We start from the raw sequence: 14,168 nt of genomic DNA, 5'->3' as shown, positions 1-14,168 counted from the left end.
AAATTTGTTACCATTCTAAAGATAGCTTCATAATGTCTACATCATAGAGGTCTTCGGCCATATTGGCAAAAAACTCTACCAATAGATATTTACCATCTTCTCTTCATCCCAATTTCTTATCACTCAGAAAATTTTGCAATGCGAGGAAAAGGTGGTAATCGCTTGGTACCAGGATCGAACTATATAGTGGATGCATAAAAACATCTCAATCAAGCTCGGAAAAGAGTGGCTTTGTTGTCCTGATGGAATGTGGCGGACATGACTGACATGACTGAGTATTGGCGTATCTTTTGACATTGGAATTTTTTGAACTTATATCTGTAAATAAAATCAGTTCGTTTTTTATGTTTGTTAAACTGATTTCAATGTTGAGAAAAAATCAATAAATTATCTTTTAGATAACTCGTCTTGCTCAAACCTAGGGGAAGGAGGCGGGACCATCATCATCATCATTTATGGAATAAAAAACCTCTTCTGTTGCCAATTTTGAAGGTTTCTGCTCAATTGCAAGATTCAAACGGTCATTTGTTGACAATAGAGATCTTAATTTAGTGTATTGCCCTAAAATAAAAATTAAACAAAAAAAATTTAAAAAATTAAAAGAATTGAAAAAAAAATTTAAAATAAATTAAGTTGCACGCATTCTACTGTTACAGTATCGGCAACATAAACACCATTCACAATTTCAGCAGCCTAGCTTGCATTTTCGCATTTATAAAACAAAAAGTGTAAAATGTACCGAATTTTCTCTTTGTTTACACTCTGTAACTCACAACTGAATGGAGCAAACAAAAAAAAAGCGAAAGTTTTTTTTAGTGTGGAATGCCACCTTTACAACTAGTCCATACTTGAAATTGTATGATCGATACTACTCGAGTTATTGATCACTAAAGCCAGCTATCGAGAAAATAATGGATATCTTTTTCCCCAACCTAATATAAAAAATTCAATATAAATCTAAAAATGGCGATATTTTTAACCCACTGTACTTATAAAAGCCACTTAAATTTCACTTTAACGATGAAAGGTTACATTTTTTCATGAAATAGTTGAATTAGGAAAAAACCTTTTTTTTTCAAATTGTATATAATCGAGCCCAAAATTTTACATAATCGAATCATATAGAATCGAGTCCGGCCTGAATAAGGAACTAGGTTAACAAACAAAATATTGATTAAGTATGTTACTCAAACTAAATTTTAACGATCACACAGAAACTGTTCAATCACTAAGAAATGTTCAAATAGTTTTACATTAGGAACATTTTCAGTTGATTTCAATATTCCGGACATATTCTTTATGTTTGATTTAATATTCGAAATTTCGACACAATCATCTGAACCTTCCTGAATATTCTCCAACTCGATAGGACTACCATATTCAGCGTTTTCTTCAGCTTTCCGTATCCTCCATTTCCTGCAGTCTTCGTTTTACTAATTCATGGCGATAGCACTATTTCAGGTTCTTACGATTGAACTACGGAAGTAGAATTAGATGGAAAAAATTGTAAGCTTATCGATTTGAGCTTTGGTTGGAGAGATTTTGGGTGCGCTGTTCAGTTATCAACGAACATGTCTGACGAGAAAGAGATATACAGTTAATCGCAAAATTAAGAATACACCCCGTGTTGGTTTGTTATTTTTGAGTTTTTCGAGGTTAAAAAGTAAATAATTGAAAGCGACTCATACTCATCGTAAAATTGATCCTTTTCACTCTCATGCAGTGATAAGAAAAAATTGAAACGGTCACATTTCTACTTCATGTTTAAAAAACAAACAACAAAATCTTCAATTCAGACCTTGCAAAATTGAGTGTACAGTTCAAATTTTTCTTGAAAAAAAAATTGAAATCAGTTCAGAAATGTTAACAGACAACAAAAATCAATCTCCTAGTATTTGGTATGGCACCCTTTGGCGTCCAGCACTGTCTGCAAGCGCCGAGGCGAGATTTTTGGTCACTGTAAACGGAATGCTCTCCCAGATCTCCTTAATCGTCGTTTCGAGTTCTGCTTCGTTCCCTGGATTTTTATTCTTCAGGCATTTCTTAATTCCCCACCATAGATGCTCAATAGTGTTCAAATCCGGTGATTATAGAGTAGGCACTCCCGCACGATTAGATCAGTCTACCAGCGTTTGAACTGCTCGATAAAACTTGAGATCGTCTGCACACAACGATTTCGGTGATTTCAGCGCTTTACAAATGTCGTTGATGAACAGAACGAAGAGCAAGGGCCCCAAGACACTGCCTTGGGGTACTCCGGAATGTATCGGGAACGAGGTGGATAATACATCGCCAATTTTCACTGAGGAACTGCGCCCAGTAAGGTAAGACAGGATCCATCGTGTCAGCCACTCTGGAAGTCCTATTCTCCTGAACTTTTCAACAGCTAGTATATGTGGCACTTTGTCGAAAGCTTTGGCGAAGTCAACATAAACAGCGTCGACTTGCTGCCGCTTTTCCATTTTGTCCACCAAAGTCGATACGAAGCTTAACAAGTTGGTTGTAGTCGAGCGTTTTTTCATGAAACCATGTTGGTCGGCAGAGATTATGCATTTCGTAGCCTGGTAGAGCACATCGTGTACCATTCCTTCGAAGATCTTCGGCAAACAGCTAAGAATGGAGATCCCACGATAGTTTTCTACATCGTTAAGCGACCCAGACTTATCTAACGGTTGAACAGTATGCTTGCTGGAGAAGCAAGAGAGCTCGCACACTGTTTGATGAAAAATAGCGGTAATTGATCTGGCCCAGGTCCTTTTGATCCGTCGATAGATTGCAGCTTGAGCTGGACTTCGCGTGTTGAAAAATTCATCCGAGGCACGTTCACATCAAACTGCGGAATACTGTTCAGGTAGCTTTCAGTCAAAGGTGGTGAGTTATTACTTGACACACTTCGAAAGAAGGACGAGAACATATTCGCGGAATTCTGCGATGGCAACAATTCCCCGGTAACACATGTTTTGAGGTATACCTTTCGTTGTTTTTCTATCGTTCACGTAGCTCCAAAATGATTTCGGATCTGCCTTCACACTATCTTCGATGCGATGAATGTAGTCACGAAAACATCTTGCGTTCAGAGAGTTGTATTGGGCCTCAACTTCACGCATTTCAGTTTTACGTTGCTCACTTCTGCATTTGAAGAATCGTTTCCTTGCTTTGCGTGGTCGATTTCGAAGAATACGTAGTTCAGCACTCCACCACGGCTGGTTTCTGTGACACTTTCCCCCGCTTTTTCTCAACGGCACAATTGTTCGAATAATTCCAGTAAGCTCTTCGTAAAAGCGTGCAACTGCTTCGTCCACTGATCCCATTCCAAGTAATTGCTCCCAATCGACTAGCTGGATTTTCTCATTGAGTGCAATCATGTCACAACGATGAAAATCAAAACGATCAATCTTCTCCTCGATAAAACTGTGCACAGCATTGAGCCTCAAAACGATCAATCTTCTCCTCGATAAAACTGTGCACAGCATCGAGCCTCAAAACGATCGGCTTATGATGTCTATCTACATTCAGTAACGGCAGTAGTGGTTCGAAAATATCTGCGCTAGCTTCCCTACTAGTAAAAACCAGATCGAGTAGCCTGCCATTGTCGTTAACGAAATGATTTTGCTGCTGCAGTCCGGTAACTAACATAGATTCTATTATAACCAACTCCGGCTCAGTAGATGCATTCATTGGCAAGAAACAGCTAATATCCCCGTCATATTGCCAGTATAAATTTGGCAGATTGTAATCGCCTACCACAACCAACTTGTCACGATTCCGTGCCGTCGGAACAATTTGCTGCATACAAGTTGAATGCATCTCATAAAGCAAAGGCTGAGAATTCGGAGGTAGATAAACGGTGGCGACAAAAATATTAATATCAGTCAACATAATGCCAACAGCCATTTGTTCCAGTGCGCCGTCTCCAGTGAGAGAAACAGAAGAGCATTTAAAATCGGTTTTAACTCCAATCAGTACACCACCACCTCGACGATATTGGCTGTTAGCATCATTACGATCGGAACGATAAAAAAATGCCAACGACACGCGACGTTCCCAAGCGGTCACCCATCTAAGTACTGATCGCGCCCGATGTTGCTTAACTTCGGTGATCGGACGAGAACCAGTGTTTTCAACATGGTATGATGGTTTTCATCTCATCCGTATAAAGGACCTTGTTCCAGAACTCCTTAGGTCTGTTGCCATATACCTTAGAAAACTGTTGTCGTTTTTTCATATTCATCTTTGAGATGAAAGACTTTACGGCCAACACGACCTCTCAGGTTGTTCCTGTATGCTACTCTCCGGACAGTGTCTGTGCTGACAGGTCTTCCAATGGTGCCGGCTACTTCGGTAGTCAATTAAGGAATGTCTGTTTTAGGGTTCTTTCGAAATGTTCGCACAACTACTCGTTGATATTTATATGTGCCAGATCTAACGGTTGATTTAGACAATGTCAGTCAGCGCTCTAGTTGAAGTATCCAGTGAACAGAGAACAGACACTCTGTTCAAGTTACTTGTACCAGTATTGGCTTCTAAGTTGAACAGAGTGTCTGTTCTCTATTCACTGGATACTTCAACTAGAGCGCTGACTGGCATCGTCTAAATCAGCCTTAAGTATACGACTGCCCAGAGAGCCTTTTTACTACATAAAAAATCGAAATAAGCCACAATACAATTGTCATCTGTTAAAAAACAAACAGTTGAATGATTACATGAGAATTTCAACTCAAGTGAGTACTTTGAACATTGCTTTGTTTTTTCCATATACATTCCATATTGAATGCAAATAATTACGACACGATATTTTGCTTGCCAATACAGATATACTTCGCCTGCTGCTCCACCTCAATATGTACCTCATTGCAAAATCAATGGTGCCATGAAATTCATCGAGTTAAGGAAAATATCGAGTTATAGAACATCGAGTAAGGGAGAGTTGACTGTAAAAGGTTAGGTTAAATAAGATTAGTGCTTCACCAGTTCTTCTTAGAATCAAATATTACTTTGAAGCGAAGAGTTTATAAAATACTGCGATCAAATACATTTTTTTTTGTAATTTCTTCGATCAAGTGCGAAAAACATAATATTACGTCTTTTGGCAACTTATTAGGGATACAATGAATCTGGAGAAAAACAATTAATTCCCGCTCAACGCTCGCCGGCAAACGATGTTTACTCAACAAATTCTCAAACAGGAAGTGGCTGTTGTGAGAAAGGAAGAGCGAGTGCAACATTCATGTAGACTGATAATGATAATGAAGGTCCCGCTTCATTCCCCTACATAGGTTTGAGTTAGTCGATTATCTAGTTGATAATTAATTAATACATAACCAGTTTTACAAATAACGAACTGATTTAATTTGTAGACATGAAATCTCCTCTTTGTGATATCGGTATTTCACCTAGCTTCGTCTATTCAAAAGTTTCTTCGGACATGTTTGTAAGAAGTCACAGAAAATCTTTCAGTTCAGTCAAATCTCAAGAAGAAACGCTTGCTGTCCCGTCAAGCTATCCCATAGCATCTTCTGAGTTCACTGTAACCTGACTGCCAAAATTGTCAGACTATTAACTCTTCAGATTAATCGAACATTTGACCCGTAGGATGAATTTCAGGTTGTAGCCTATCCCTTCATTCTGACGGTTGACTGCTTGATCCTTCAGAAATCGCTATTAAGCCTTCTTTACTCGACATCATTCGTTCCCTCGATCTCTAACGAACCCCAATCATAGCTGTGCTCCTTTTTAACGAAACTAACATATCCAATTCCACAGTAAGAACAAACTCTACTATGTTCCAATCGATATCACAATTCAGATTTCTCATGGCCACATTATCGCGCGCGTGCTCAAACTTATGTAGACTACTTTCTATTTTTTTTTCTCTTTTCATTTCTTTAAACCTACAAAAAAATCCTTCATTGAGACGAAGATGGCAGTTCATTCTTTCATACACATACACAAACACAATTCGTTGAAAAACAACTTCGTTAATTACAATTTAACCATTTAAATTACATTTTTGATATGTGAAATACACTGTCGTTTAAAATCCACTAATGTGGTTGCTCTTTTAATGTGCCTAGGCATCGAATTAAAATAAGTTACACCTTTAAAAAATAGGGAGTTCTGTGACACTCGACTTAAGAAGTTAGGTGTTCGTGCTTCGTCTGCATTTCTGGTATTATATCTATGAATATCACTTCCTTTTCAATTTGATGATTTATAATTTTGAAAACGAACACCATGGTTAAATATACAATCCTTTGCTTCACAGATAGCCATTGAAGCGTGTTTAGCATGAAAGCTGAGGAAGTGAATCTATTACAACGCAAGATTAAGCGCATTACTTTATTTTGTAAACGTTGTAACCTCAACATTTGTGTTTCGTTAGCAAGAATAAGAATGGATGAACAGAAGTCTATGTGTGGCGATATTATTGATTTATATAATTGAATTTTACTCGAAATTGTCAGCTCATTTCTTAAACGGCACATGATACCGTATTTTTTTGCAATTTTTTTGATGACATTATCTATGTGAGACTTAAAAAGCAGTTTGTCATCTATAGTAACACCAAGATACTTTATCTCTCTAACGCGATCAAGTGTCTCACCATTTATCTTTACCAAACACTCGGTGTTATAATATCTCGAAGAAAATACCATCTACTTGGTTTTTCCAACATTTAATTTTAACTGCTTATAATTCAACCAAATACTAAGGCAATGCAAATCTCCATTTAAGTGCAATGCTGCGGATTCCAATTTTCTAGCTGCTATGAACAGAACTGTATCGTCAGCATATAAATTGATATCGCAAAAACGTAAGACTCGTTTCATGTCATTTATGTACATTATGAATAAAATAGGCCCCAACACGCTTCCTTGTGGAACACCGAACGTACTTGCTATTGGTTCAGAAATAGAATTAGCAAAAACAGTTCGCTTATTCGATTACTCAAATAACTTCCAAACCATTTGAATGCCGAACCTTCTACACCAAAGCGGCACAGAGTCCGTAACAACAAGGGCCTGTAAATAGTTTCAAATGCGCGTTTCGAATCCAAAAACACTGCAATGACCGCATCTTTGTTATCGATATATTCTTTCCACTTAGCTAACACCAAATTCAAAGCGGTTTCACAGGAATGTGATTCCCGATATCCCGATTGCTCTGGTTCTAGAAATGAGTTATTATTCAACTAATTCACCAGCTGGCCTTTAACGACTAATTCTAGCAGTTTTTCTATGTATTGATAGGACGAAACCCTTCGGATTTAATCGTCCCAGCAATTTTTTGTATTGGAACCTCTAACGATTCCTTCCAAACTTTGGGCACGTGCCCAGTTCTTAATGAATCATTTATCAGGTCCAGCGTCCAAATGACATCGTTTATGCTAAACCACATCTCTTACAATAGGGGCCGTTTTACCTCTGGTATGAGTCAAGCAAAAGTACCTTAATAATTCTATGAGAAAACATACCGTTTTCTGTATGAACACACTTAACAGACCTTACCCCGGATGGCCGTCTTCTCCCGCCTTCCTCTACCTTATACAGAAGAACCCCGATTATCCATAGTGGCTTCCCGAAATTTGTCAGTAACTTGCTTTTTTGTTTTGGTCATGGCCTCACATTATCTGCGAACTGCTTACTGCGAACGAGCTTATAGACGGATAATTTAATGATTACTGTATTGATAAAACATAGTTTTCATGCTGAAATATATTTATTTCGTGTTTGCACCTTATTTTTAGTCTTTTTTTTGCCTTATCCGTGTTTTTCGTATTTCACGATGACCTTGCTAGACTATTCCGCGGTTAAACGGAGTTCTACTGCATAACAAGAATACAAACCAAATTGTAATACAGTGAAAATTTATCACCATGTTGCTAAAACGGAACATGAACATTCAACACCTTTTCCTTAAAATGCCGCCATACAAATTACGCTCCGTCTTTCGGTTGATGTAGGCGCTTCACGATATTCTGAAGCACTAAGAATCTTTTTAAAATTGTATCAAGTATCAAACACATGTCAATAGAATTTAGCTTCCGTCATGTAATTTTTATTTGTCATGGGGTTCCATCCATGTCCAATTGCATTAGTAGACTGTAAATCAGAAATAGATTCGCTCGTATTACAACACTTTTGCTGACAGGTGTCCCGAAGCTTGGGCGGTGTACTTGAAACCTGTTTTCTACGTTAATAATTCTGCTGCCCTCGTTGATAGAATTCCGCTTAATAACCAGTTATCGTGCTTTTTTCCATTTTTAGAATGCACACGGGGCAACCCTGTCAATGAAGGTGAAACGCCAAATCATGTAACCCTAACGGACCACACGAGTGTTGAATCTGGTCATCAGACGCTGTCATCCGCCCTACCATTGCTTATCTTCCCCAAAGACAGCAACGTGTACAAAATTGTGCAAAATGAAACCGCACTCAGGATCCTGCAGGCGCGTTCGGGAAGTAATGTGACCCCACCAACGGCGGAAAAGTCTGCTGAGGTAAGATCGCTTTTTGGCAGTCTTGCATTCCGGGAAATAGTAGTTGGCAAGTCAAATGACCAGTAGTGGACAATTACAAGGGCTCGAGAAAAATATTAGTTCAGTTGTGCAATGCTTGGGATATAGTTATAAAAAAACTTTAATTAACACATTCGAACCAAACGTCACCCACTCCCACTCGTATTAGATAACAACCCGCGGCTCGCAAGCATGCAAGCAATCCGCGGGGACAAAGACTCGATAATAAAACGAGCACACATGTCGTGAAAATCCGCGCATAAAACGAAGATGTAAACAAAATAATTTACCTAGAAACCGCCAGAAAAGATTTGCGCTGGTAGCGCGGCTAGAGACCTGTTCGATGCCATCTCGGCCATGCTGTCGAACCGTGCCACCGACGCGCGCAGTTGCATTCTTCCATAATATTGGAACTAATTGGTCAATTACGACAAGAAAGCGGTTTCTGGGAAAGCCCCATCTCGTATTGGAAGACACAGAATAAGCGTGGCCCGCTAACGTCAGGGCACCGCCGGGGATGTGGGGTCAAATATGTACAGCAGATTTTAATAACCCGGCAGTAATTAGTAAGGGGACGCTCCAAGTAAGAACCGTTAACATAACTGTCATATTGAGGAGCATTATTTGAACTCAATGCGTGTCTTATACTTTTGGTTTTTGTTATGCCGCCAACAGGGTGTGAATTCAGTGTCCATGCATCTACAGAATCAGATTTTCGATGTAAACTATGAAGCTGACTTTATTTTCGTGCTCTCGTAGGGTTTCGCTGATTTACATTCGATTGATCAAGTTCCTTTGAGTTAATTCATTTGACTCCCACATATCTAGTGTCTTTGCGTAAACGCCATTTTCCAAACGATTCCAAACTGTCGCGTTGTCCATTATTTGTGCATTGATCTCTGTGACTGGCTTTGACGTCGATCTTTGACGTCAAAATTTCCAGATTCGAACAAACCACTCCTGTGTCCTGCGATCTTTTACAGCATCCGTGCCGTAAACTTCATAAAGTTTCTGCTGTGCACTTGCCATTTCTATAGTAAAAAAACATGACATAGCGTTTTTCTTCAGAAACTTCATCTATTTTCAAATCAACTTTGTTGACAAAATAAAACGAGAATGGTGGGGTTCAAGATACGACCGATCACATTGTTAACATATGACTTCGAAATAATTGTCGGCGGGAACAATGAGATTAATTAAATTGAAGCAGTTAAAGCAATTAAAGAATGAAATTCTTGAAGTACAAATATTTAGTAGCAAGGTACACAAAAGCCGATGAATGAATATCTGCACTGAGTGGAGGAAGCAAACAATAAAAAAAAACAACTTGAGCAGATTAACTCTCAGCATCAACATGTACTGTTGATTGCTCGCTGTTTAGTGCACTACTGAAACAGTGAAATTATTATAAAAATTGCAAGTAATTTTTCGGTATTTCTTAGCAAAATTTCATCTCCAACGCTCCCGAACTCACTATTCCTGAAGGAAATGATCCACAATTTCTGCTATGCAGCGCATTGCGCTGAACGGCAACAGATGGTGGCGGGGACAGCAATCATCGCGAAACTAATTTTTACCTTTAGTTGTCTACCGAAGAACACAGAATTCACTGCCAGAAAATACTTTATTCACATCTGGCTTGAAATGCGCTTGGCTTTGACCCTAATTTAACCCAGAAACAAGACCCGAGATTGTCACAGTCATCAAGTCAGTTACCAGTTCTGTTTATTTTTCCACATTGGATTTTTTAAACGCTGAGGGTAAATGAACTGAGGGAGTTTAAAGCCTCTCCAATTTAAAATATTGCCATCATAATCACCAATAAGTTTGAACACACTAGTCACAAATTCTCATAAGCTTTCTTCCGGCAAAAAAATAATAAAAAAATAAATTGGTTTTTTTATTATTATTTATTATTTTGATTAATTCTTGTCTTTGCGAGAACACTCGGCGAGATTAATGTTCTTATTGCCAATGCACGTACCGCACTCAGTATGCGTCACTTTTTCTATACTACACCTACTGCAGCCACAGATATTTGTTCCACTACCACCATCACGTGTGCTTACGTGTGATACAATCATACACAAACACTCTCCCCCTAACTGCATCAATATTTCTCTTTTGCTGTGCTTCTGAGTGTCAGTGCAAGCTCTGTGCTAGCCTTGCTTCGTGCATATTCGGATAAAAACTGAGATTGGCTAGGGCTTGTCCAAAATTTATAGTGCTTTTGCCAAACAATCACGACTGGAACAGATTTTCAAACAAATACCACTTTTTACATTTTTTTGAATTTTTAATAGTTTGCTTTCAAGTTTTTCAGCTACTAAAACAAGTTTTTGGGCCAAAAGGTAACAAATATGAATGTAGACCTTTTATCTTTTGAATGAATTGATTATCATCTCGCTTCTTTCAGCCAGCAAAGAGGTATTAACGTTTAAAATTTACACTCCAATCGTAACGATCTCGGTTTTAAAATTTTAACTTACATCCCCTTGAAAAACCGTAACTGCACTATGTATTATTGGTTCGACATTGGTTCGACAACTCGCAAGCAGATCGGACAAGTTTTTAATCGATCCAACAAAGGTGTTTTTTTCACATCGAAAAATAGTGTTCTTTTTCACCGGTTGCGCTTGCGAGTGGAGCGAAGTTTAAAGTGGTGCGCGCTGAGGATCCAAATCAGACACATTCATCACACACGCCACACAGCCGCGGCAAGTAGAAATTTATTTTTCTTTTGTTTCCCTATCATTCCTTCTACCTTCTGTGCACGATTTACACCATTGTTCAACTTTGTGTTAACCAAATCGGCAAACGTTGGCATTAGGGGTGATCATTATTTCTTATATACCGTTGAACTTTTATTGGATTTTTTTTTTCATTTTATCATTTTATTTAACATAAAATAAATTGAATTTAATATTCGCATCATAACCCTATAAAAAATATTTTTTTCACTTATTTATTTATTTTGATTATCATTATATTCTGTTCATATCGAACAGTTGACCGATTTTTTTGATATGGCTGAGGGCGGGAAGGATCCCCCATCGACGCTATTGAATATTTCCGATACCGATCCTCCTCCTGAAGAGCAGGAAAATGAAGCTGAAGTTGAGGAAGAAACTTCTGTATATGAAGTTGGAAGTTCCGAAGATGAGGACATTGACGAAAAACAGGATTTTCGTCCAAAAGAATACCATGAAGGCTCCAAAGGCCCATTCATTGTATACTTTAGACGAAAATCTAAACCTCTCAATGTCATTCGTATCTCGAAGGAACTTACTCAGAAGTTTTCTGCAGTTACCGAGATTACACGGATGGGGCCAGACAAACTACGAGTTGTCGTCTCAAGCAGGACCCAAGCGAACGAAATCACGCGCTGCGACCTCTTTGCGATTGAGTATCGCGTATACGTGCCCTGTTGCAACGTCGAAATAGACGGCGTAATAACCGAAAAGGGTTTGACTCGAAAAGAGATTATCGATGGTGTCGGTCGCTTCAAGAACTCTTCACTAAAAACTGTGAAGATTCTTGCATGCGATCGACTGAAATCTGTGTCACAAAAAAATGACAAAAGGGTTCTCAATCGGACAAACTCTTTTCGTGTGACTTTTGAGGGTTCCGCCCTTCCAAACTACGTTGCAATAGGTGCACTTCGTTTACCTGTTCGATTGTTTGTACCCCGGGTAATGAAATGCAACAAATGTATGCAACTCGGTCACACGGCCGCCTATTGTTGCAATAAAAAACGTTGCGCAGATTGTGGAGAGAGCCATGATGAGAATCCTTGCGCGAAAGAGCACAAGTGTCTTCATTGCGGCGGGACTCCTCATGATATTATTCAATGCCCGGTGTACAAACAACGAGGGGAAAAAATCAAGCGTTCCTTAAAGGAACGTTCCAAGCGGACTTATGCAGAAATGCTTAAGAGTTCCGTTCCAACGACTCAGGACAATCCCTAATCCATTCTGCAGAACGACGAGCCTGTTGCTGACGCTCCCAATGCAGGAAGTTCCGGTACATCGCAGGGTGCCGTCAGGAAAAGAAAAATTACGTCTTTTCCTTCACTCCCCAGGAAGACGACCGAAACTTCCCAAGTTGGAATGAAAACTCGAATTGAACGTGCTGAGAATAGACCGAAGCAAGTACCTCCTGGTTTAAGCTGTTCTTCCACGCACCAGAGGTCCTCAACACTTCCCGGAGCAGCACCCACCCGGTCTGTTCCATTTTCGCGGTCGAGGCAACAGCCACAATCTGGTTTGCTTGCGCTTTCTGACCTGGTGGACAACATTTTAAATGCTCTAAATATAAATGACCCTCGCATAGTATTATGTTTGCTTCCGATTGTGAGAACATTTTTGAAAGAAAAATGTGGTTTTTTAGCAGCGTTCATTTCCCTCGATGCCTGATTCAGTGCAAGAGGTCAAGGATTTGACCACTGTAATACAGTGGAATTGCAGAAGCATCATCCCTAAACTAGATCAATTTAAATTTTTAGTTCATAGTTCTAACTGTGATGTATTTTCCCTCTGTGAAACATGGCTTTCTTCAGCCGACGAGCTGAATTTCCACGATTTCAACATTATTCGCCTCGATCGAAATGACTCCTTTGGTGGCGTACTATTGGGGATTAAAAAATGTCACTCCTTCTATAGACTCACTCTCCCATCGATGATAGGCATTGAAGTTGTCGCTTGCCAGACACAAATCAATGGCAAAGACTTCTGCATTGCCTCGATATATATTCCTCCAAGAACCATGGTCGGCCGCCATCAGTTTTTTGATATCATCGCGGCATTGCCGGAGCCGCGGCTAATCTTAGGTGACCTCAACTCCCATGGAACAGCATAAGGGTCACACTATGATGACAGCCGTGCCACGTTGATTTATGATCTGTGCGACAACTTCAACATGACAGTATTAAATACAGGGGAAGCAACTAGGATAGCCAACCCTCCTGCACGGGCAAGTATGCTAGACATATCACTTTGCTCTTCTTCATTATCCCTGGATTGCACGTGGAAGGTAATCCAAGATCCCCACGGTAGTGACCACCTGCCAATAATTTTATCGATCGCCAATGAATCAGGTTCTCGTGAGTCAGTCGATATTGCGTATGACCTCACAAAAAATATTGACTGGAGAAAATTTGCAGAAATAATATCTGAAGCACTTGTTTCAATGCATGAACTTCCTCCACTCGAAGAGTATAACTTTATATCGAGTTTGATTTACGAAAGCGCACTTCAAGCTCAAAAGAAACGTGTTCCTGCTACCACTTTCCGACGTCGTCCTCCATCACTTTGGTGGGACAAGGAGTGCTCAAAGGTCTGCCTTGAAAAATCATCCGCTTTCAAAAAATTCAGGAAAACTGGATTAGTGGAATGGTTTCGAAAGTACCAAGCTCTAGAAGCCAAACTAAAAGGTCTGATTAAAGCAAAAAAGCGTGAATATTGGCGGAAGTTCGTCAATGGTTTGTCAAGGGAGACAGCTATGAGCACTCTTTGGAATACGGCTAGGAGAATGCGTGGCCGGAACCATACAAATGAAAGTGAGGAATACTCTGACCGTTGGATTTTCAAATTTGCAAGAAAGGTTTGTCCCGATTCCGTTCCTGCACAAAACGTCGTACGCGACATTCCGC

The 14,168-nt window shown here is 39.4% G+C and overlaps 1 protein-coding gene and 1 pseudogene across 1 annotated transcript in view; one reads left to right on the top strand and one right to left on the bottom strand.

Moving 5' to 3' along the window:
* The window catches only part of LOC129762077 (uncharacterized), a 37,064-nt gene that overhangs the window by 2,078 nt on the left and 20,818 nt on the right, over nucleotides 1–14,168 (top strand). Inside the window, exon 2 of the mRNA XM_055760063.1 lies at nucleotides 8,268–8,500. Coding sequence (XP_055616038.1) covers nucleotides 8,268–8,500 — 233 coding nt within the window. The remainder of the gene's footprint in view (nucleotides 1–8,267; nucleotides 8,501–14,168) is intronic.
* LOC129763680 (5S ribosomal RNA) lies at nucleotides 4,024–4,142 on the bottom strand (annotated as a pseudogene).

Source organism: Toxorhynchites rutilus, chromosome 1 (genome assembly GCF_029784135.1).
Source record: "Toxorhynchites rutilus septentrionalis strain SRP chromosome 1, ASM2978413v1, whole genome shotgun sequence".
Lineage (NCBI taxonomy): Eukaryota > Metazoa > Arthropoda > Insecta > Diptera > Culicidae > Toxorhynchites > Toxorhynchites rutilus.
This window is presented reverse-complemented; position numbering and strand designations above follow the sequence as displayed.